The sequence below is a fragment of the Lepisosteus platostomus genome, chromosome 2 (assembly GCF_059453375.1).
Source record: "Lepisosteus platostomus isolate fLepPlt1 chromosome 2, fLepPlt1.hap1, whole genome shotgun sequence".
In the NCBI taxonomy this organism is placed as follows: Eukaryota; Metazoa; Chordata; class Actinopteri; order Semionotiformes; family Lepisosteidae; genus Lepisosteus; species Lepisosteus platostomus.
In genome coordinates, this window is record NC_142612.1 from 46,985,362 (window position 1) to 47,009,308 (window position 23,947).

Consider the following 23,947-nt stretch of genomic DNA (forward strand, 5'->3'; position numbering starts at 1 on the left):
TCATAAATATTTTAATTATGCAGGAATATTTTATGCATCAAACTCTTTACCGAAGATATTACTAATAGTATTAATAATGAATGACCTTGGACAAGCTGTAAACTCAAAGTATTACCCTGGTCCACATTCTTTGTAACCATCTTTGTAAATGAAAAGAGTTTATTTTTCATTGACAAAAAGTAACACCACAGCATTTAGTTGATCTGATCACGCATTCGTTTCCAATCATACAAAGTAATTCTTGAGAATCTCTGATTCACCATGCCTTTCACATGCTCATAAACGATATTAATTTAGGAACATAAACATATTACTGTATGTAAACTGTACTGTATATTGCTGGTCTTGGTAGTTTAAAGAAAAAATACACACCAGTATTCCATTTCTCCCTAAACATTTTAAGCATCAAAGTCTTACATGTTATTTGGGAAACGTTTTTACATGCTCCTTCTGACCATATTAGGATTATATACTTTGTGAAAAGTGATAGTCTTTTAACCTTTTCTGTGAATTTGCTTGTTATCTAACAAATGCATACTTTTAGAATTTGATTAACAGGGAATATAATCTGGAATTGCGTATCTAAACAAATTAATAACGATATAATTATATTCATGTACTGTCTGGCAGAATAAACTGAAGAGGTTAGTTAACGCGACACGGAATTATTAAGAATTATCACCTCTTTTTACACTTGAGAACATTCCACTCAGTGGGCGGTGCATTGTTATCTCATTCACCTGCTAATTCGTTTTACACCACTGGACGACAGGAGAATGTGACTGTACTGTATCTGTACAGAATGTGTGTTTCAATCAATACAGTAATTGATTAAAATCGCAATCGCGTGTTTAATTAAATGCCTTTTTTGATTCACAATCTGAAAATGATAACCGCGGTAAAGACACCTTGAATTTAAAAAAACGATTTTGGCACGCCTGTAGCATTTTCACGAAACCTCCTAGAGTTGTGAGAACACTTGCTTTGTGTATGTTTTCACAGCCTTTACTTTGTCGTTTTTATGCCATTTATTTGACCATGCACGAATATTCCTTTGTCCGTATCTTCGCAAGGGAATCAGTGTGAATTTTAATACTAATTAAATGACCACGGGCACTTTCCACCCCCTCTACATTCTCAGAGTAGAACAGACTAACCTTCTAATGAAAGACGGTCCATCCCCCACAAACAGGAAAAGTGCCCACAGGCACTTAAACTTAATATGGTCAGTAACAGTAAACAGTAACATGGTCAGAAGGAGCACGTACAAAAGTTTCCGAAATAACCACATGTAAGACTCTGATGCTTAAAATGTTTAGGGAGAAAGTGGAATACTGGTGTGTATTTTTTCTTGATACTACCAATAACAGCCATATACAGTCTGTAACATTAGTGACAAAGGCTAAACTTTTAGCTTCAGTAACGCATACATATCTCCCCTTTTTATAAAACGACATGGTTGAAAACTGTTCCAGAGCCACTGTTGTTTCATCAGTGAAAAGTACATCATGAAATGCCTCCCCCTGTTCAATCCACTGGAAAAAAGAAAAGGAGCATAAAGCGTCTGATGGTCATAAACATATTCATTTAGGAACGGCATCAGAGATATGTTTTTAACTGCACTGCATCAGAGAGAATACCATAGTGTGTTTTTTTTTACTCCCTGGCGGAAACTGGCTTCCATAAGAATCATTATGGCTCAGAGATTAAATAAAACTTCACTCGCATCAAACAAATGTATATTTCTAAATATCACAACATGATCGAATTTAAGTCATTTTAATAACAATGAATAGTCACCTATGCGTTACAATATAAACATTTATATTGATTTAAATCGCGTTTAAATCGCCTTTATTTAAAACCCATAAATAAAACTGATACTGTTTAGACTTTTAATTATTTAAAACTGTATTACAGCAGCACAATGCACAATGCAACGTAAATTGCTATCTTTGTCTTCTGTGTAATAATGTTCACCTCTCTGTCCAGCAAATTAACAATAGTAATAATAATGAACTTTATTGTATATGGCGCCTTTAAAGGTGACTCCTCAAAGCGCTTTACAGGTTAAAAACAATAACAACAATACTGTTAGGCTGGGCAAACAATTTTTTTTTAAAAGAAATACAAAATGAGATATAATGATGTGTTCTGACTTAGACATTAACGAAGAGCATTACACGTGTACTGTATACACTGCAAGTACAACCCCCTTCTCTGAGGGAGTGCTGGCTGTGACGAATTAAACCGGTTTCACAGGTATTTTCAAAGTAGAAGGGGGCTAGATTTCCAGCGAAAGACACCTCCCCCCCTCAAAAACCCAGTAAGTACAGTACTTACTAGTTAAGAAAGCTAGGCTCCTCAATGCTAATGCGTTGGTGTAACAGTCCGGGCGTGGCAAGCTTCTAATGTCAACTCGACTACGGCAAAAAGGAACCCTTCTTTCATTGGAAGACAATGAACATATTCTAGCCCTAAATGAATTCATAGCAAACATGGTTTACATAAAAGAAATTTTTCCAAGAAAGTTTAGCCTTTGTCACTAATGAAACCACTAAATTAAGACATAAATATAGAAATCTTAAGATTTTTAAAATACATGACTTTGCTAAAATTTTATTAAAAAATAAAAAACGATTACAAACGCCAGCGGAGAGAGAGAACAGGGGTTCAACAAGGATGTTGGTTTTGCATAAGGGCTATGGAAATGGAAATGAGGTCTATTTGGAAATGTGGAGTTACATGTTCTGGCTGTTTGTGAATTATCGTTGTTGGGTATGGAGTGTTGAGGTATTGATTTTGTGTAACGCTTTATGTTGAAAATTGAGGTGGATTTTGTTTATAATAAAGAGGATAAACTGGGATGGAAGGAGGGTTTGGTTTTGCATAAGGGGCGGGATTATGATAATTGGAGGAATTTGAGAGAGTTTAATGGTTTGATATATTTGATTTTGTATTGTGGTTGTTTTCTATGTTTTTGGTTGGTATTATGTTTATATGGTTGTTTTTCTTGGTTGGTCGTTATTAATAATACGATCTTTAGTTGAAATCTGAGCCTAAATAAAAAGAAAAAGCATTTTCAGAGAGCAATTACGCTGTGTTTATGTAGAATAAGTGATTAGGTTTATGAGCAATCTAATTACTTATTCGTTTAAAACGCTATATAAAATAAAGTTTATTATTAATTTGCTGGACAGAGTGGTGAACATTATTATGCATAAGACAAAGATAACGATCCTGATCAGTTTAGAAATCTGTGTATGCTGTAAGGTTTTTACTTCTTAAACTTTTAAAATACACGTTTCGAATAGAAAGAAATCCTCTTCCTGGTACAGTATGTATAGCAAACCAGCCCGTCTTTTTTCTCCAATCAGAGGGGTGTCAGATGGTGTCAGCCAATCACCATTCTGAAGCCCTACCATAATCTCTGGTATGGGGAGACCCCAGAATTCTGTCCAGAATTCTGTCCAGAATTCTGTAGTTTAGATAGATGATAGATACTTTTATTGATCCCGTGAGGGAAATAAAGTAAATCATTTTCATTTTAGGAAATAATTAAATGCTCGGTTAAAAGCAAAGGAGATTGTCTGTTATAGTGGACATAAAAACAAGAGTTCGCTGGCATTATATCCTAGAAGACACAGACCGGTGCCAGACCGGGAGAATGCCCGCAGCGTAAAAGAAAATGCCTGATGAACTAAGGATTGGACAGTTTCCAAGTGCTTGTACAATCGATGGAAATGTTCAAATAAATGTGCAAAAGAAATAAACAAAATAATCATTTATTTCTTTATCATATTGGCTAGCTAATGTCCTCTCTTTGCTAGTAAGTGGCTGTGTTTCTGCATTGGGTAGCAACGGGTGACTGTTCTCAGGCGGAAGATGTAAACAGCTTAATTTTCGTGTTAAATAATTTTTTTTAATTAAAATTCATTCTATACAGCAATCGCATATTTGGGTACCGTTTCATAAAACTTTCATGCTTAAAATGTTTAGGGAGAAATGGAAAACTGGTGTGTATTTTTTCTTTAAACTACCAAGACCAGCCATACACAGTACAGTTTACGTACATACAGTAATGTCTATGTTCCTAAATTAATATCGTTTATGACCTTCAGATGCGTTATGCTCCTCTTCTTTTTATGCTCAGCTACTAAAATTTCCCTTTAGTGGTAAAATTCCATATAAATATTCAAAACTAAGCAGATTAAAATGTGCACAGTAAAGAGATTAAATTATTAAATCTTTTCACTACCAACCAATGCACCACAAGTGCCCCTGTCGGTCATTTTGGCCAGCCAATCACTTACCGCTGTGCCCTGCGGTGGCTTGTGGGTAGTTTACCGTACCGCGGGTTTGTACCGTGCATTTTGAATGGCTGCATCTGTATCAAGGATCTTGAAATGTTCTGCATGCAGGAGTGGTTCAAGATCCCCACGTGCTCTAACCTTGTCACACTTTACAGGAAGAGGCTCAGTGCTGTTATCCTCTCCAGGGGAGTCTTCACCAAATATTAATTGTAGGGGTGCCAATAATTCTGAAACCTATGTTTTGCAGAAAAAAAATGGACTACTCAATAAAATGTTTTGTGCTTGAAAAATAACTGTGTTAAAATAAAAGTATATGCCTTCCCCATATGTTTGAGCCCAAAATATGACTCATTGTATGTGTTGTTTATTTTATACATTCATTTTTCCTCAATTTCTTGAAGGGTGCCAATAATTCTTGAGTTGACTGTAATCAAAATTTTATAGTTAAATTATCCCGATTACTCATTGCTAAAGTTTGCATTGACCTATATTGGGCCTTATCTCAATGCAGTTGTAAACCTGAAAGGAACATATAGGTTCACAACAAGCCACAGTAGAATAATAAACTATTTTTCATATATCAAACTGAGTAATGTGGGTTTTGTAAACAAGACCTACTCTCTTTTTTAATTTAATATTTAAAATACAGTTATACACAGTTTAAAATTAATTGGTGTCTAATCAGCATACAACTTAAACTCTATAATTGGAAAATGTTTGTCCCTCAGCACTGACTGGGATCAAAACCAGGTGACAGTGTTTTCTTGCGACAGCCCAAATGCTTCCTCACGCCACGTTAAAACTTTCACTGCTCCATTCGGCAGTTTTACAATGTAGTGCAGTCCTACAACTGTATATTTTTAAAAACGTACAGTAAACTAGCATTATCCACCTTGCATTCTGAATGGATGGATCTGTAAAATGGGTACTGCACACACTCAAAGCAAAAAAGGAAGTAAACAGATAAGAAAGAAAAAAAAGTTATGACTGCATGCGTATTCACACCCCCTGCTGTGGCAAACCTACATAAAATTCACAAGTCTTACAATTAATTAAGATAAGGGGCCTCTGTGTGTAATAATTGTGGTTCTCATCATTTGAGAAAAAAAAACAGATTCACGGATCTGTAATGCTATTTTATATAATTAACATAATTCTTTATTTTTCTTAAGTTTCTGCTGACACTTTACCTATCTTACCCCTTAGAAGTTTTCATTTTGAGCATGGTTTGCAAACATGCACCATGTCTCAAAAAATGCACTGTTTAAGAAGCATAGGCAAATCTTGCACAGGCAAGTCCATTCATTTCCAGATAGTTCAGCATTGCAACCTGCGGGATCCCAGTTTGACCTGGCATAGTATATTGTATTCCCCAAAAAGGAGATGTCTGGACTTCAAGCATCAACCCACATTTTAAATGGGTACCATTAGTGGCTAAGCCAATGGAGATCTTGCATTTAAATGACTTAAGACAAAAAAGTTATGAGAAAAATAAATTATTACAATGTTATGTATCTAGTAGCAATAAACACTATGGCCATAGTCATATTTTAATGTCTTAATCTATAAATTCTAAAATACTGAAACCTTCAAATTCAGATCTCATTTTCCCTTTGAATCATCCTAAGAAAAGGCAGCAGAATTTGTATTATTAATAATAGGCCTTTTGACAAAAGAAACAAAGGAGTTAACAAAGAAGAAAAACAAGTGTAATTTTTAACTTTTTGCTTTCACTAGCTATCAGAATAACAAAGAATAAAGTTACTTTTCAAACTTCTTCGGACACATCTCCTTTATATCTTGGAAAGCAGCTTCCAGTCTCATGTTTTGCAGGCGGTTTACACATTGTTCAACCTGAAGCAAAAGACAAAGAACTAAACTTTTGGATAGAATTCCTACATACCAACAGAAAACTGGCTACCTTGATAGACTTAGGCTAAATCTATGGGACCATTTATTGAAAAGCTTTCAGACATACAAAATGCATCTGTTAATAAGTTATGTTTCAAAAACCTTATAAAAACCTTATGAAAAAAATCAATAAGAAATATTTATTAAACCTATATTAACTCTTTATAAATAATGAAACATAGATATTGCTGGTTTATACTTATGAAAACATACATAGTTCAGCCTGGGCAAAACCTTTTTTATACAACTTGACCCCGCCACACAAAAGGAAAAACACTTTTCACCTGTTTAAAGGCCCGGTAAGGTTTGTGCTGATGCAGTCTGTGGTGGAAGACATATAGAAGTGCATTCATAATTCGAATTTCCGTCTGCAGGACTTTACTCCTCAACAATATCAATACCTTTTCACATTCTTCGAGAAAGCACTTCAGATGGAGTTCTGTAAATCACAAAATTAAAACTTACTGTAAACTTTTTAATATTCACTACCAACATTGTACTGCATTTATGTTGAAAGAGTTGGACTGTAAAAAGTAATCGTGATATAATATAACTTCTCACCAACTTTTCAAATTTCATATTGCATACATATTCTGGGATCTCTTATCTGTTGTACTACACCATGTACCAAAAGTAGTGTCATCCACAAACGCTTTGAGACATAACTTTTAACTCATCTTAAATTCTGTGAACAAGAGATGTGCAACACCATACATAAAAATAATGTTTTTTTTTTTATTATTGATCTAAAAGGAGGCTCTGGTCCTATTGGACCCCTGCAACTCCTGATTGGCATCATCTCGGCCCTTAAACTCTCAGGTCTTGATGTAAACAATACCATAACTAAAGTACTTTATTTATAACAACATCAGCACACTGGACACTATCCATTTTCTCTTTAACTTGCAAATTAAGAAGTTTCTCCCTTGTTTTAGTCTAAAAAGCACCGATTCGGTGCTTTGTCAAGGACAGAAAGATGGGACAGATAATATTAACAAACACTCCCACTGTTTGATACTCCCACTCCTGCTTAACCTTTGCTTTACATTTCGGCTAACACTGGAATGGGGGGCAGCACTGAAACTCACTATTTGGAAAAGGGCATATACAAATGATAAAATCCATCCACAATATTTAAGAGATGAAAACAATCAAGCCTCAAACACAAAATTCTAATAAATCAGCTTTTGATTACAAACCAGAACCACGATTGAAAACCAATGTTGTAAAATCTTACAGGTAAATACTAGAATTTACTACGTTTTATTGACCTCATCTGAAACAAATGTTTCGATTTGTACCTAATTCACTAAACGTTATTTACTTTATATTCCCATGGACTAAACGTCCTTCGTGTCCTATGCAGTACCTACAAATACGATGGCGTGATACGGTTTTTACTAAAAAAAGTAAAATGAACGCCAGAAGGTGATCCCGGAGACTCCACATATTCGTGTATTAGGTTTGTTCTAAATTATATTCTAAAACTAAAAAAAAAGTGGATTAAATGAATGCTCGTGCAAAATTAGAAGCATGGTACTGAACACCACGTCCATCCACGTGGGTGCACCAAGATATACAGTTTTTATACTGCGGAGTGAGTAGCAGTTACCTTCTCGTAAACCCGGAAGTTTTTAATTATAAATTCATTTTTCACTTACCCATACAACCATCAGAACGAATTTCCACTGTAGATATTACGCTGGGAAAAGCAATATCCAGTTTATTCCACGGCTCCATAGCAATTTTTCAGGAAACCGTGCTATGCTGTAAAATTAACCAAACATACGCCTCGGCGTCACGAATCCGTGAGCTGTCTGATAAACCAATGAAAGAAAGACCTCAAGAAAAGGGCGTTTTTGACGTTAGTTTCCTCCTATCAGCAGTAAAAGATCAAGCAAGTAATTTAAATTTAAAATACAGTGTCCGGTGATAATTGCTAAACAAAAGGGAAATATAAACCTGCAATACTTAAAACCTTAATATTTTTAAACTACACTTTTAAATAAAATACTTGTCAGAAAATACGTTCTCTGAGCACAACCTATGTGTACATTTTGGTTTCAGTTTCATGAACCTATACTGACAATGTCTTTAATAAGTCCAGATGTTATATCAGTCTATTTTCCACAACTGGCAGCCCACGGCAGCTAAGAAGGTGTGAGCTCGGTCAGTACCTGGACGAGAAATCTCCCGGGAAAGTTAAGGTTGCTTTTTGTAGTTAGTGGAACCAGTAGGGTGCACTCATTCTGTCCCGGTATATTAACAGGGACATTATACCAAAAAAACACGCCGTCTTTCGGATAAGTCCTGACTCTCTGTGGTTATTAAAAAGTCCTTTCTTGAAAAGAGAAGGGGTGTTAACACCAGTGTCCTAGCCACGTTTCCCCATTGGCCTTTACCAGTCATTGCCTCTTAATAATCCCAATATTGGTTGTGGTGGAGGGGAGTCCCCATTGTCTGCGAAGTGGTTTGAGGTTTGGAATGCCCAACTGAATTATACTTGTGTGCTATGTATTTGTAAATAATTTTATTATTATTATTATTATTATTATTATTATTATTATTATTATTAATCCTCATTATTGATTCACATTTGAATCAGGTTAGGCACATCACATGCATTGTTTGGTGAAAATATATTATACATTCTTGTGATACAGTATATTGTGACTCCTATTGTTGCTTGTGACAATGGGCCTTTTACAAAGGCTGAGGACATAACACCCTGCCTGAAATGGCTCTTGTTAATGTTTGGATAGTAACAGTTTAAGAGGCAGGCAGGAGGACAATGGACACAACAGGGGTTCCCCGATCCATGTCAATGGTTGAAATGTAAATAATTGTAAATTCTGAAGGACAGAAGTAAAGAAACTAGAGTGCATGTAACATGTATTGCATGTAATCTTGTACTGTACTGAATATAGAGCTGTAATAAAATTTCTGTTTGCAAAGAAAACACATTCTTGTGGATTCTTATGGGGTGTTTGAATTAAATTGAGGAACAATTCAGAACAATTCTCCATTCTACTACACACAAAAGTATCCCTATAAAACAATAACTGTCTACCCAACACACAAAACACGTAATACAACTCATCCAGCAGAGGTACTTCTTAAATGACAGAACAGTACAAAAAAACTCCATGGGCCCCAGTTACCAAAACTAATGTCCCAAAGGGCAAGTCCAGCAGCATTTTTCTCTAAAAAAATCAGTTAGTAACCTGGTGTTCCTTTTACCATCACATAAAAGGAAAGTGATGAAACTCTGTGCAGTCCTTCAGTGATTCTTAGGTATCTTCTCTGGTCCTGAGTGCCTTCAGCAACATGTTTCTACAGGAGATTAAGCTGGAATATTCCTCAGCTGCTCCTTGTAGTGTCCCTGGTATCAATGTCCTCTCCTGGGTCCAATGCTGTAATCTCTCCCGCAAACCTTTCTACTTCCATAGGGGATTTTGTTTTGTCCTGACTGGTGCTTTTCAAGGCTTCTAAACAAATGCTTTTGACTCTTTCCGCAGGGCTTGTTCAGGAGGGCTATACACAGATGGCCTAGTGTAATGATGCTTTGTTCCATAGCACCCTGTCCTTCCTCTTAAGATAAGATAATATCACTTTATTGGTTATATAACATTTCTTGTATAAGGAATTTTTCTTTTCCCATACCCCAACTTGGCTTGGGGTCAGAGCGCAGGATCAGCCATTTAAACGGCCCTCCTGGAGCAGTTGAACTTAAAGGCCTTGCTTAGGGGCCCAACAGAGTAGGATTCCTCTGCCAGCCATGGGATACAAACTGGCAAACTTCCAGCCACAGGCACAGATTCTTATCCACAGAGCTGCCGCACCCCCTCTTAATCACAGGTCCAGTCAAATCTGTTAAAAATCCCACTGAATTGTGTGGTAATTATCCAGCATCTATGTTAAGAGGGCCTTTGAGGAAGGCAGGAAATGCAGAGGACAGGGCATGAAACTGGATCAACACTAAATAACTGTGTGGTAAAGTGATATATACAGTACATTAATAAATGTATATTATTGGGAATTACAAGTAATAGTCCATCAGATGGCTCTCCCCCATTTTCCTAAGTTGTAGGAGTGACACTAGGCTGTTATAGTTTTGGTGCCAGAAGGCGAGGGAGAAAACCGTGAAGAACTGGGGAGCTTGAAGACAGCTGAAGAGAGCTAAGATATTGGATCGGTAGTGTAATGTTCTGTACAACCAAACTTTACTTTCTTATACAGAAGAGGTGTTAGTGAGGCCAGCAGGGGAGCTCACCCTGCAGTCCATGTGGGTCATAATGCCGCAGTATAGTGAGGGGGACACTATACTGTAAACAAGCGCCGTCTTTCGGATGAGATGTAAAACCGAGGTCCTGACTCTCTGTGGTCATTAAAAATCTCAGGGTGTTTCTCGAAAAGAGCAGGGGTGTAACACCAGGGTCCTGGCCAAATTTCCCATGCCTCCTAATAATCCCCCTCTATGAATTGAATTAGCTACTTTATTTTGTTCTCCCCCCCCTCTGATGGCAGGCGACGCGCCGGTCGGAGTATTCTCGGTCGCATTTAATGGCAACGTCAGCTCAAAGATTTGGTTCAAACCACCAAAGGGAGACGGGCGTGCCAATAAGCGAACCCTGCTGATGTGGGATTAATGCTAGGATGAGAGAGAGACATGTTTAGTACACCATCTTGTGCGATAAACCCTCCACCTTCAGGGTGATAAAATAAGTGTTAATACTTTTTGAACAATCGGACACAAAAGACTTCACTGAAAATTCCACACCAGGAAGTCCAAAGTGAGCCCTCATAATCACAGGACCATTGCCCTTCAGCTGTCAATTAGGCTGTCACTAATGGCTCCTGGCAAAGCCCCAAGTGCTGCTTTTGTGTGGCAAAGACAGTAAACACTATCAAGTTAAAGTCCACTGATCTCTGGTAAATCTCGGTTAACAGTATGCCAACTTGGTCAACTTGGAGAATACCTTTCACAGCATGCAAAACGCAAAGGCAAGAAACGGCAATGTCTGTATTATAGCACCTGCAGAGCTTTGAAGTAAGTGCTTTTTAGTGGTTGGGCCCACGGTGTCATGAACAGCTCTTTCCGGGCCCTATGCAGACGACACAATCTGGAATAGTAAGGAAAGACAGGGGCAAAAGTCATGCAGGAGATGGGAATGGAGACAGGGGGCGTGTCCTTGGTGTGCAGGTATCCAGGGGGAGTGAGTCCGGGCTGAACAATCCACGAGGAAGTCCAAACGGGGAATCCAAAACACAAGCATAAGTCCAGGGCCAGGTGATCCATCCAGTAGAATAAAAACAGGAACCGGGTCGGGACCGGCAGGGGGGGGAACAGGAACAGGAAGTTAAAAACATGACGGAGCCAGACGCAGCAGGACCCGAGCTCACATGAAACGTGATTCAATGTAGAGCCCTGAATGAAGTCAGCGTCTGGCTTATAAAGAGGGAACCGAAAAGGGGCTGGAATAAGGAACAGGTGCGGGGAATGAGGCAGAATGAGAAAGGGCTGGAGCGCCCTTAAGAGGAGGAGTAGCGATCGTGACAGTACCCCCCTCCTTTCCAGGGCGGCTCCAAAGCTCTAAACAAAAAAAATAAATAAAAAAGGATGAAGTCCAGGCTGCCAGTGTGCCATCTGCGGGGCCTGGGTATTGGCTCTACATTCTGTTACGAACAGTTCTTTCTGGGCCCTATGCAGACAACACAATCCGGAATAGTGAGGAAACACTGGGGGAAAAGTCATGCAGGAGACGGGAATGGAGACGGGGGTGTGTCCTTGGTGTGCAGGTGTCCAGGGGGAGTGAGTCCGGGGCGAACAATCCAAGAAGAAATCCAAAGGGGGAATCCAAAACACAGGCATAAGTCCATGGCCAGGCGATCCATCCAGAAGATTAAAAACGGGAACCGGGTTGGGACCGGCCGGGGGAACAGGAGCTGAAAGTTAAAAACATAACGGAGCCAGACGCAGCAGGACCCGGGCACACATGAAACGGGATTCAATGTAGAGCCTCGAATGACGTGAGCGCCTGGCTTTTAAGGCGGACTGAAAGGGGGTTAGAATAAGGAACAGGTGCAGGGAATGAGGCTGAATGGGGATGAGCTCGAGCGCCCTTAAGAAGTGGAGTAGCGATCGTGACAGTACCCCCCTCCTTTCCAGGGTGGCTCCGAAGCCCTAAACAAAAACAAAAAATAAAAAAGGATGAAGTCCAGGCTGCCAGTGTGCCATGTGCGGGGCCTGGGTATTGGCTCTACATTCTTTCACAAACAGTTCTTTCTGGGCCTTATGCAGATGACACAATCTGGAATAGTGAGGAAACAAGGGGGGAAAAGTCATGCAGGAGATGGGAATGGAGACAGGGGGCGTGTCCTTGGTGTGCAGGTGTCCAAGGGGAGTGAGTCCGGGGCGAACAATCCAAGAGGAAGTCCAAACAGGGAATCCAAAACACAAGCATAAGTCTAGGGCCAGGCGATCCATCCAGTAGAATAAAAACAGGAACCGGGTCGGGACCAGCCGGGGGAACAGGAGCAGAAAGTTAAAAACAGATGCAGCAGGACCCGGGCTCACATGAAATGGGATTCAATGTAGAGCCCCGAATGAAGTAATTGTCTGGCTTATAAAGGGGGAACTGAAAAGGGGCTGGAATAAGGAACAGGTGTGGGGAATGAGGCAGAATGAGAAAGGGCTGGAGCACCCTTAAGAGGAGTAGTGATCGTGATACAGGGGGAGCCATGCAAAGGTAATTTAAAGGGACCCATATATTTTAAAAAATCCAGGTGGAGATCTATCTGTAGCTTGCATAGGCTATCACTCTATTTTGATTTTTCTAGTAAAATACATAACAGTACAACATAACAGAAGTATTACTATGGAATTTACACATGCTTTTGAACCCACATCAGAACCTGAGTGTTCATTTCATCCTGCACTTCTTCCTCACGTCATCCTTTTACCACTAAGCCATGGTTAGCTCCATCAATCCAGTGAATGTAGGCTGGTGCTTTCATTTTTCTTACTACACTCTCAAGCAAGCCCTAGAAAAAAATAAGGTTGTTTTGATTATCTGGATTCAATGTTATGAAGGAAAAACTACGGGAAAATATATTCTGGGTGGACATTAAAATATTTTCAATATTAATTATTTTTAACATTACTGGAATAGTTAGATGACTTTTTGCAGATCCACCAAACTATGGAGAAAATCTCAGAGCCATGCCGTCTGGACCAATCCTAGTGTAAGAAGATAACCACAGAACAGTAAATCATGTTGCTTCCTTTAAGCTTCCCAACTTGAAGATCTTCACAATAAAGTGTAATCTTTTAAGAAATGCAAGACTAATCCTGAGTCAAAGTACTAAGCATCAGTAAGCATTAAGCATTAGTACTAAGCATTATCAGAAATCCACTCCCATGCTGACTGTAAAAACAAGCTAATCCAAACTTTGCTTCTCCATGAGACTGATCTTTAAACCCACACTATCTTAAGAAACAAAAGTAGCCTAAAACCCACATAAATATACTGTAGTAGCTATGAAAACATTGCCTCTCTGAGACAATCATCTGGGTTTTTCACTTTTCTTTCCCCTGCCCTCTGGTAAGCGTTATAGGAGCATAACGGCACAAACCCCCAGATTCAGAGACTACTGAACTCTACTTCTACCACTAACTCACACTGATGATTTTTTTATTTTATATTACCTGCTTTTCCTCATTGAGTTGCCTAGCGACGGCAGCAACAGCACGAGCTCCCATTGAGCGTCCTAAAACAATATGGTTCACAACTGTGATGAAATGGCAAGACATACGTAAGCATGTTCTCAAACTACTCATTATTCTTATACATCCACATAGATTAAAACAATTTAAATTCCTCAATCCTTTACAGAAGAGATTAAGCAGGTACTTTACAATAAGTTTTTCAAAAGCTACTGTATGTTGTGAAGCAGATTCTTCCAAGGGATAGCTCAGTAATATCCTTGTATTAATTACTTACTGCCATTCTAATGAGTTGGATACATTACAAACCTAACCATTCAGTCCTTCTTAAGTACAAAATCATTAGGGGTACAGAGAAAATTCATCCACTGGATATTTCAGGATCAACAATGAAACAAGAGCCCAGAGGCAAAAATGGAAATTAAGAGGAAATGCATTCGGGAGCAAAATAGAAAACACTTTTTTTACACAAAGGATGGTGAGTGTCACGAACAAGGTCCCAGCTACGCTGCTGAGGCCGATTCCATTGAATCTTTCAAAATCTAACTGGATGGATCTGTACCCTCAGATCAAATATGTAAACTAATCTTAGGAAGCCATTAAACTAAAACATACAGTGTTTCCAAACCTACCATGTTTTGCATCCTACCACTATGCTCAGCCAGTACCATATATCATCATTGCTCCATGTTCTTTTATGTTGTGTATAATTCACTATATATTTTAATTCTGGACAAACTTAATAATTTCTTATTGTTGTTTTATACACAATGTATGTGCATCCACGTTCTAACGGCTTCTTCCAATTCATGGTCATGGGGGAGCTGGAGCCTACCCTGGCAAGCAATACCATAGACGGGATGCTAGTCCATCACAAGGCAGGCACATAGACACAGACACGCACACACTCACACCAAGAGCTAGTTTTCCGAAAAGCTAGTTAACCTACCAGTATGTGTTTGGACCGTGGGAGGAAAACTGAGCGTCCAGAAGAAGCCCATTAGAAAATGGGACAACATACAATAGCACCCCAGGTACAGAATTGAACCCAGGGCCCTAGTGCTGTGTGGCAGCAATGCTATGCACTGCACCACAGTGCCACCTAATGCAATTAATTAGGGTGTATTAAAAAATAAACAATCATTGACTGACTAGACCAAAAACAGGTTGGGTCTGGGTTATAGTGCATTACACCTTTATCTATGAATTCCTGTAGTAATCCATTATAGTAACAGTGTTACACACTATAGCTCAGTGAAGATACAGATAAATGTATGTAAATTATTCAGAGGTTTTTTTTTGCCATGGTGGTCTATTGATGCATTATACCTCTGTTAAAATTAGGAATTGGTCAATACCCTGAAGCTGAAATTCAATGGAGTAGTAATGTATTCGTAGCCAAGTTTAACTGCTACCAATGAAAACCTGTAATCTCCACATGAAAAACTCATGTCATTCAGAAATCTAGGTAGAACAGTGTGTTAAGTTCTACTGAACTACTGTTTATGCACTGGAAAACAAAAAAAGTATTCTAATTAATAAAATGCATGTGGTTATAGAATTAAAGATATGGAGGAATTATATTTTAAATCATAAACTGCTTGCTTACCTCCAACAAAAAAAAAAAACACTTTTTGTGTATTTCTTCAAATTCTTCAGGTATTCCTACAGTACAAAATTAATCACATATCAAATCTTTAAAACAATCGTATCAATGAGTAAAGCTTACATTATTATATTTTGCAAATATATTTTCTTCACAAACTTTCAAAGGAAACTGTAAAAGTAGTTTATAAGAAGATTAATCCAAGTGAATGCAAAGGACAGCACTGAACAGTATGCAAAGCACTGCAACATTCTATTGTTACAATATGGAATCATAATGTATTGGGATTTTTTGCCATTGCGTAACACAAAACACCCTGTAATGTCAAAGTGAAAACAAACTTATACATGTCTCCCCAAATTAATTATAAATATAAACAGAAAATTACTGACTGGCTTTAGTGCAACCAACTGTCTTTAGAAATCACACAATTAGTTGAGGAGTCAACCTGTGGGTAATTATGATGTTTTGCATATGTTATTAAATATTAAATACTCCTATCTCTGGGAGATCCCATAGTCGATTAGTACAACTCCCAGCATAAAGTACATCATAAAGCAAATATAGGATAGTTATTTGCGCTTTCCAATCAGGGGAAGGATATAAGAAAATTTCCAAGGCACTGAATATCATCCAAAGTCCATTATGAAGAAATGGAGAAAATATGGCACAACTATGAATCTGTGTAGATCAGAATGTCCTCAAAAAATGAGTATTCCGGCCAGAAGGACATTAATCAGGTAGCCCACCATGAGGGCGTATCACAACTCTAAAGGAATTACAGTCTTCCACATCTGAGATGGGAGAAACTGTGAATACATCAATTGCTTGGGTGGTTCACAAATCTGGGCTTCATGGTAGAATGGCAAAACAAAACAAATTGTTGAAAAAACTCTTGACTACACTTTGGCAGAAGGCATGAGGGGGATTCCTAAACCAAGTGAAAGATATTTTTATAGTCTGATGAGACCATAATTGACCTTTTTAGCCCCAATGCTAAGTGCTACAATATGTTTGGAGCAAGTGTAACGCTGCACATCTTTCCAGAGAACACCATCCCAACTGTGAAACATGGTGATGGCAGAATCATGGTATGGGAATACTTCACTGCATCACGGCAAAATGTTACAATTAAATTAAATTTAATATATTATAATTCCAAATTGTAACACAATAAAATGTGAAAAAGTCCAAGGAGGTTAAATATAATAGCCACTGTACATTTGGCAGGATTTACCTTTCAGGAAGAAACAGAATATACATTACTGAATTATACTACAATTATAAGAAAATAACTGCAAACTATTGGCCCATCTACAGTAGGCGGTTTGGTTGCTAGACCAGGATAGTCAGCTAATTAATCCAAGGCTTTCATTCTGTCATTTCTTGAAAGAAGCCAGGGTACCAGCTTTGACAATATGGCTGGGTAGCTTGTTCCAAACTTCTACAGCACTGTGTGGTCAAAAATATCTCAATTACTCCTTTCAATACACATTATTCATGGACATTTGTTTGAGCCTGAAAAATACCTCAGTGATCTTCTCAGGGGTGATTTCAAAGTGTTTTTTTGTATCATGGTTACTGTAATTATAGAAACCATTCTAAATTAAATCTTATTAGTGCATTGTACAGTTTTAACATACTGTAATATTTGAAAGTCCTAACTGAAGTTCACACTTCTAACCATGTATCTGTAGATAGTATGGATTTCCTTTGTATTAGCCATCTTAGGAATGAATGCAAAGAGTTAAATATTTTTGTTGAGTGATATGGCATTGGTGGAACAATAACTTGTTAAACCAGATTTATCATGTTATTTCATTCAGATAACATTCAGAGTTTACTGGAATCATTAAATGTTGTATTCTCTCTAGGAACAACCTTCAGAATTCATATTTTTAGCTTGTAGGAAGAATATCAATAAGGTAAATTTATCTAAAGAGAGGCTGGTAATTAGCTGGCTGAATCAAGGTTGTGATAAGAATGTAGGTAGAAAAGCTTTGTGTCTCACTGTTTTGATGACTTGATCTGTATCTCCTGTCGTGGAAATTTACCTATCAAGGAAGCCACAAGAGAGAGTTCTCACCTGAGAAAGGTCTTTATTTCAATATTGCAATATTGGGAGCCCTGTTGCCACTTTGCAAAGTGCAACCAGAGACTCAACTTGTTACAAGCAGTACAGGGTTTTTATAAGACGTTGCGCTGTAAAAAATCTCAGCACTTTGTCCCTTCTAAAACTTCCCCTTTCCCTAAGACAAAACAGATTACATCATAAAACAAGAGAAGAAGCACCACTAGATTTGTTATTCAAAGCTTATTTGTTACTTTCAGCTAATCTAATGACCTAGACAGCATATATTGTTTTGGTACATTGTCTTCTAAAGTAACCTAAACAGTGTACTTTGTTGACGCACTGTTTTCTAAAATTCTGCACGTACTGTACACAGCAATTACATCCTAAAAATATATTTTCTAAAAGCACCAATATATTTTTTGCATTTTAAGAATCAATTTACTTATTAGATTTCCATTTCAATCCACAGGCCTCTGAAATAAAAGTATTGCAACTACTGACACAGTTCAGCTGTTCTTTGGAATAAGAGAAATGTATCCTAAAATTATGTCTTTTTTATTGCTTACCTGCAATGTGTAAAACTGGTTTTAAATCTGGTCCTGAAGTACACATTTGCTTGTACATAACCCCCTTGGTTAACACTGCTAACTGATGCCTGTATCTGATCTGCTTGCTGGTGTAGGCTTTTTTCTATACACAGATTTTCATTGCAAGTACCCTAAAGTGCATTATTTCTAACAGCTTCAGCATACACAACTTTATGCAGTCTTCTCAACTTGGTAATTAAGAATTTATTGGTTTTTGTTTGTTTTTTATTACAATGCTGATCATAAGTAATGAAGTCTCACAGCAAGTCAGCGTTTTTTTTTTCCTTCTGCTTAATTCTAGATGGTTATATTGCAATTTGCACACCTGAATGAGGGCCAATCTGAAACACTAATTAGCACTCATAGGTGAAAGCAATTTTTACATCGCCCTCAAACAGAAAACTGAAAAGAATTAGCCTGTAATTGAGAACTCAACTGGATCATAAACCAGAGGAAAAGGGGATACTCGGAACTCGGAAGTACCTTTGTACTGTTGTACAAAGTATTTTTCTAATCAAGGCCCGAGTGCAGAATAAAAATCTTAACAATCAAGCAGATCAGTTGATAGTAACAATTACCACTGGTGCAACAAATACCACCAGATACAGGTGTACTCCAGGACCACGACCAAGAACCACTGGTCTATAAGATGAAAATGTGTCATTATAAATGCCTGTCTTTTCACAGGACGTTTATTCAAGCATTTCATATTTACAGTAGCTGACAGCTTGTTTTTGCTATACTGTATGCATGTATTACTCTCTATGGGGTATGTTAAATGTCATCTGTGTTTCTCCAGTCTTGAATTCTATCTAAACCAGGATTTTATCTAACCCGGTGGTGGGTATTCCTGATTCTACGGACGTTCTATAGGTTATCAATACAGTAGCACCATAATAGTTGGAGAAGATGTTAAATTGGCCCCATTTAGCTAATAATGAGCTAATTTAGATTGTGACATGAGTTGACATTAAAACCTGCCAACACATTGGCCCTCCTAAAACAGGAATGTCTACCAATGATTTAAATATTTCTGTATTTCCTTTGCAGCACCTAAAGTGAGAATGTCTGCAAATGTGACTATTTTAGTAAGTATGCCCGTATCTAGATGATTGATATACAGTATATAAGGAACAGCAGTGATCCTAATAGATCTTGGTAGAACTCTGCTAATTACAGTACATCACCCCTTATCTGTGCTACATCTGATGCATTAACCATTCTTATTCCTTATTTCATTGAAAGCCTTTAATTTGCAATCTGAGAATTCATTTTTAATCATAATGTTACAAGAAAATCATCATAACTTTTCAGTTGTGTAAAGTATGCATATGTCTTGAGTAAAAGAAATTGTCTAAGATTAGTACTGTACATACTGAATTGAATTTGCAAATGCATACTAAGCAATTGGAAAAGTTTGTATTTGAATGTCTTACCACAACAGCTTTATAAGCCTTGACTCTGTAGACAAGATTAAGACTTTTACAGGTAAACCGGAGGCAAAGAAAACCATTGGAAGTCAGAGAAGTTGCCAGGGAAACAAGATGGTGAAAGTTCATGTTTCCTCCAGCACCATTGGTGAGGATAACTCCTGTCAATTGATAGCAGTCCTCTGCAGGGGCTGTCAATATACCATCAAGATGTTTAGCACCAAATGGGATTTTAACTTTTTCCTAGAAAAAAAGTCAAAGTCTAAATATTAGATGTTTTCTAAATAAATTAAACACAGAAACATTTTTCATATTACATAATACATATTACTTAATATTAATATATAATAAGTAATATTACTTATATTTCTCATTTATTTTCACATAACCACATATTTCTTCACTGTGACTGAAATATTACTGCAATTACAAATGGTACTGTACACATTTCCAGAAAATATTGGAAAAATTCCTGTAATTAATTGATTCATTTAGTTAACTTTTACTAAACTACAGTCGTCTAGCAGTGAACAGATTCACCATCTTTTAAGAAAATGAAGCATTAAATATTTCAAATCAATTAAAAGAGTTAATGCACCAACTGGTAATATACCTCTCTACTGGTATTCATGGACTGAACTTCCGTGTAAAGTGACCGGGGTAAAGTTAGCTTGAAGTTCGAAAACGATTTTGGCACGCCTGTAGCGCTTTCGCGAAATCTCTTAGTTACAAAAACACTTGCTTTGTGTATAAAATACATTGTGAATGCTTTCTCAGCCTTCACTTTTTCGTTTTTATGACATTTTTTTTTACCAAGCACGAATATTCTTTCGTCCATATTTTCGCAATGGAAGCACAGAACGCCTTCAAACCAAATGCATTTTAAAGACCACGACTTGTGGATATTTCCACAGCCTCTACATCAAACTATTAGTGAGCTAATTATCTTTTTTTAAATCTCCGGTTTTTCATCGATGCGTAATTACGCACTAACTGGAACCCGAGGGACCGCTGTGTGCACACGTTCACAACGTGAGAAATACTGTTCAATACAGCTTCGTGCGAAAAACCCGTATATGACCATAGGAAGCAGAACAGCGCAGTCTCCAATTACCCAGACTGTAAGCACGGGAATAAAGCTTTGTTTGATTTCTGAAACCCTTCCTGTACGTCCTGTTTTCATTCAGGTAAGGGTCAACTATACTGACAATACTACTGACAGCAGGAAGATTAAAATATTCTTTACTCAGCAGCTTATTAAAAACAGCTCCCATGATGTTCAAACTGACTTTTTACACAAAACACTGACACAGCTTTGTGTTCTGAATCTCTTTTTCTCCTGCTTTTATTGAATGTGGCACAATGCACTGGGATAGGGGTATTCTGTTCACAAACCAATAGCATTTAAACCACAGCACCCACAATGCTGCAAGTAAGTGTTTTGCACACTAAGCAGGTCCTCTGACTTTTCCCAGCTTTGTTTTGGGTTGTGGAACCTTTATTTTTTTATGATTTTTTTAAGATAACACTACAGGTTATACACTGGGATAGGTGGGTCTTCTTCATGGCTCAATAACATTTCAGGCACAGCAGCCACACTGCTGAAACCAACTGTTTTACACACCAGACAGGCCCCCTGACCTTATACAACCTTGCTGTGGCTGTGGCCCCTTTATTTATTTTTTTATGATTTTTTCAATATGGCACCATTAGACACATGGGGATACATGGGGATAGGGGGGTGCTATTCACGAGTCAATAGCTCACTAGGCAGGCCTCCTGACCTTTCACAGTCATGCTTTGTTGTGTGAAACTTTAATTCTCTTTTAGGATTTTTTGAACATGGCAACTTCCACCGAGATGGGTGGGGGGTGTGGGGGTGCTCTTCAATAGCTTTTTCATCTCTACACACAAACGGATGTAACCAAGACACTCAGAACCTGTCACGCAGGGGCTGACTGCTGAGGATAGGGATCCAATGCGGTGCCCTTGGTAGAGTTGGCGCGAGACGCAGGAGTAGTCAGAGTAAACAGGCAGGGGTTCGAGTCTGGGAAGGCATAGTACAGGCGTAGGCACAGAATCGACAGGCGAAGGCGTAGTCGAGGGACTGGCAAGGGTCGGAGTCCGTGAAGGCGTAGTTGCGTCGGTGTGGATTCGGAAGGCAGTAAACGAAGAGACAGGCTGGGGTCAGGATCCGAGAAAGCGTAAAACAGGTACAAAATCGAGTGGCTAAAGCAGTAGTTGGAAAAGCGGGGTCGAGGTCCAGGGGAGAAGTCGTAGTACGGCAAAGGCGTAGTTAGTAGGTAAGCTCCGGGAGAGAATCTCAATCGTGAGCAATGACCGGGGGACAGATGAGGGTTTAAGTAGAGGACTGATTGACGTGTGCACGTTTGGTACGGGGAGAGCTCGTGGGAATGTGGGAGCGCTTGCCTGCGTGAGGGAAATTCGGGACAGAACCAACAGAATCAACCTGAATTCATAGAAAAACAAGAATGCCCCCGAGACACCTGCACCCCCTCCTGGACCACTCTGGTATCAACACCCCCAAACCCATCCATACCAGCTAACAAGACTCAGAATCGGTGCAATCCTCCAACCTGGACAAAGAGCAGGATGGGAAAAGAACCTGCACCACACTACATACACAAGTTTGTATTTTTTGGCTGAAGATGAAAATGTCTAACATAGATTGTTTTGGTTCTAGCAAACAATAATAATAGTTGTTAAAATCCAAACACACATAATGAGATCACTCTCTGTCAGTATGTGTAACATTCTGGGTCTGGGCTCCTCTGTATTTGGGCTAAAGAGAGTTCAACAACATTATTAGTGCACTGACATCATAATCTGACAAGAGACATTGTTTAGGGGAGATTTGACCACCCACTGTCCCCCTGGTATTGTGAAGCTCATTGTCCTTTAGCTTACCAAAACCAGAATGTAAAACACTTGGTTTCAGCAGTGTGGCTGTTGTATTTGAAATGCTATTGAGCCATGAAGACGACCCACCTATCCCAGTGTATTACCTGTAGTGTTATCTTCAGAAAATCATTAAAAAAATAAATAAAGGGGCCACAGACACAGCAAGGTTGTATAAGGTTAGGGGGGCTGTCTGGTGTGTAAAACACTTGGTTTCAGCAGTGTGGCTGTTGTATTTGAAATGCTACTGAGCCATGAAGAAGACCCACCTATCCCAGTGTGTTACCTGTAGTGTTATTTTAAAAAATCATAAAAAATAAATAAATAAAGGGGCCACAGCCACAGCAAGGTTGTATAAGGTTAGGTCTGGTGTGTAAAACAGTTGGTTTCAGCAGTGTGGCTGTTGTACTTGAAATGCTATTGAGTCATGAAGAAGACCCACCTATCCCAGTGTATTACCTGTTGTCACGATCGCTAACCCCTCCTCTTTAGGGCACTCTAGCCCTTCCTTGTTCCCTTCCCTTGTCTGCACCTGTTCCCTATTCCCACTCCCCCTTAAAAGCCAGACTCGGACCTCACTCCTGGTTCCTCATTGATTTCTGCATCATGGGAGCTCGGGGTCCTGCTGCGTCTGGCACCGTTATGGTTTTAATCTTCTGTTCCTGATTCCCCTCCCTTCACCGGTCCTGACCCGGTTCGTGTTTTAACTCCATGGATGGATCCCCTGGCCTTGGACTCCACCCTTTGTCTCGGATTAATCTTTTGGATTTCGCCTTGTTTGTTCGCCCCGGATTCACTCCCCCCTGGACACCAGCACTGCATGGACATGCCCCCCCGTCTCCAGACCCTCTCCCGCATGACTTTTTCCATAGTGTATCTTCACTATTCTGGATTGCGTCGTATGCATAGGGCCCGGAAGGAACTGCTACATGACACCTGTAGTGTTATCTTAAAAAAATCATAAAAAAATAAAGGTTCCACAACCCAAAACAAAGCTGGGAAAAGTCAGAGGACCCGCTTAGTGTGCAAAACCCTTACTTGCAGCATTGTGGGTGCTGTGGTTTAAATGCTATTGGTTTGTGAACAGAATACCCCTATCCCAGTGCATTGTGCCACATTCAATAAAAGCAGGAGAAAAAGAGATTCAGAACACAAAGCTGTGTCAGTGTTTTGTGTAAAAAGTCGGTTTGAACATCATGGGAGCTGTTTTTAATAAGCTGCCGAGTAAAGAATATTTTAATCTTCCTGCTGCCAGTAGTATTGTGAATATAGTTGACCCTTACCTGAATGAAAACAGGACGTACAGGAAGGGTTTCAGAAATCAAACAAAGCTTTATTCCAGTGCTTACAGTCTGAGTAATTGGAGACTGCGCTATTCTGT

At 38.6% G+C, this 23,947-nt stretch overlaps 2 protein-coding genes across 5 annotated transcripts in view; both read right to left on the reverse strand.

The window, feature by feature from the left end:
• Nucleotides 1–13,255, reverse strand: part of rmp64 (ribonuclease MRP subunit p64) — a 25,421-nt gene extending 12,166 nt beyond the window's left edge. For 2 of the 4 annotated variants that reach the window (XM_088607511.1, XM_088607543.1), the window contains exons 1-3: nt 7,886–9,552; nt 6,509–6,663; nt 6,079–6,167 (exon numbers count right to left, since the gene is read on the reverse strand). In XM_088607511.1, the coding sequence (XP_088463637.1) occupies nt 6,079–6,167; nt 6,509–6,663; nt 7,886–7,964 (323 nt within the window). In that variant the 5' untranslated portion in view covers nt 7,965–9,552. Of the gene's footprint in view, nt 1–6,078; nt 6,168–6,508; nt 6,664–7,885; nt 9,553–13,131 lie in introns of those variants that run through there. The other 2 variants (XM_088607520.1, XM_088607524.1) reach the window with 2 other exon arrangements.
• tex30 (testis expressed 30) overlaps nt 9,568–23,947 on the reverse strand; it is a 22,371-nt gene continuing 7,991 nt past the window's right edge. Inside the window, 6 exon segments of the mRNA XM_088644363.1 lie at nt 9,568–13,268; nt 13,421–13,424; nt 13,933–13,994; nt 15,560–15,615; nt 17,568–17,610; nt 19,654–19,890. Of these exon segments, the coding sequence (XP_088500489.1) occupies nt 13,110–13,268; nt 13,421–13,424; nt 13,933–13,994; nt 15,560–15,615; nt 17,568–17,610; nt 19,654–19,890 (561 nt within the window). The 3' untranslated portion in view covers nt 9,568–13,109.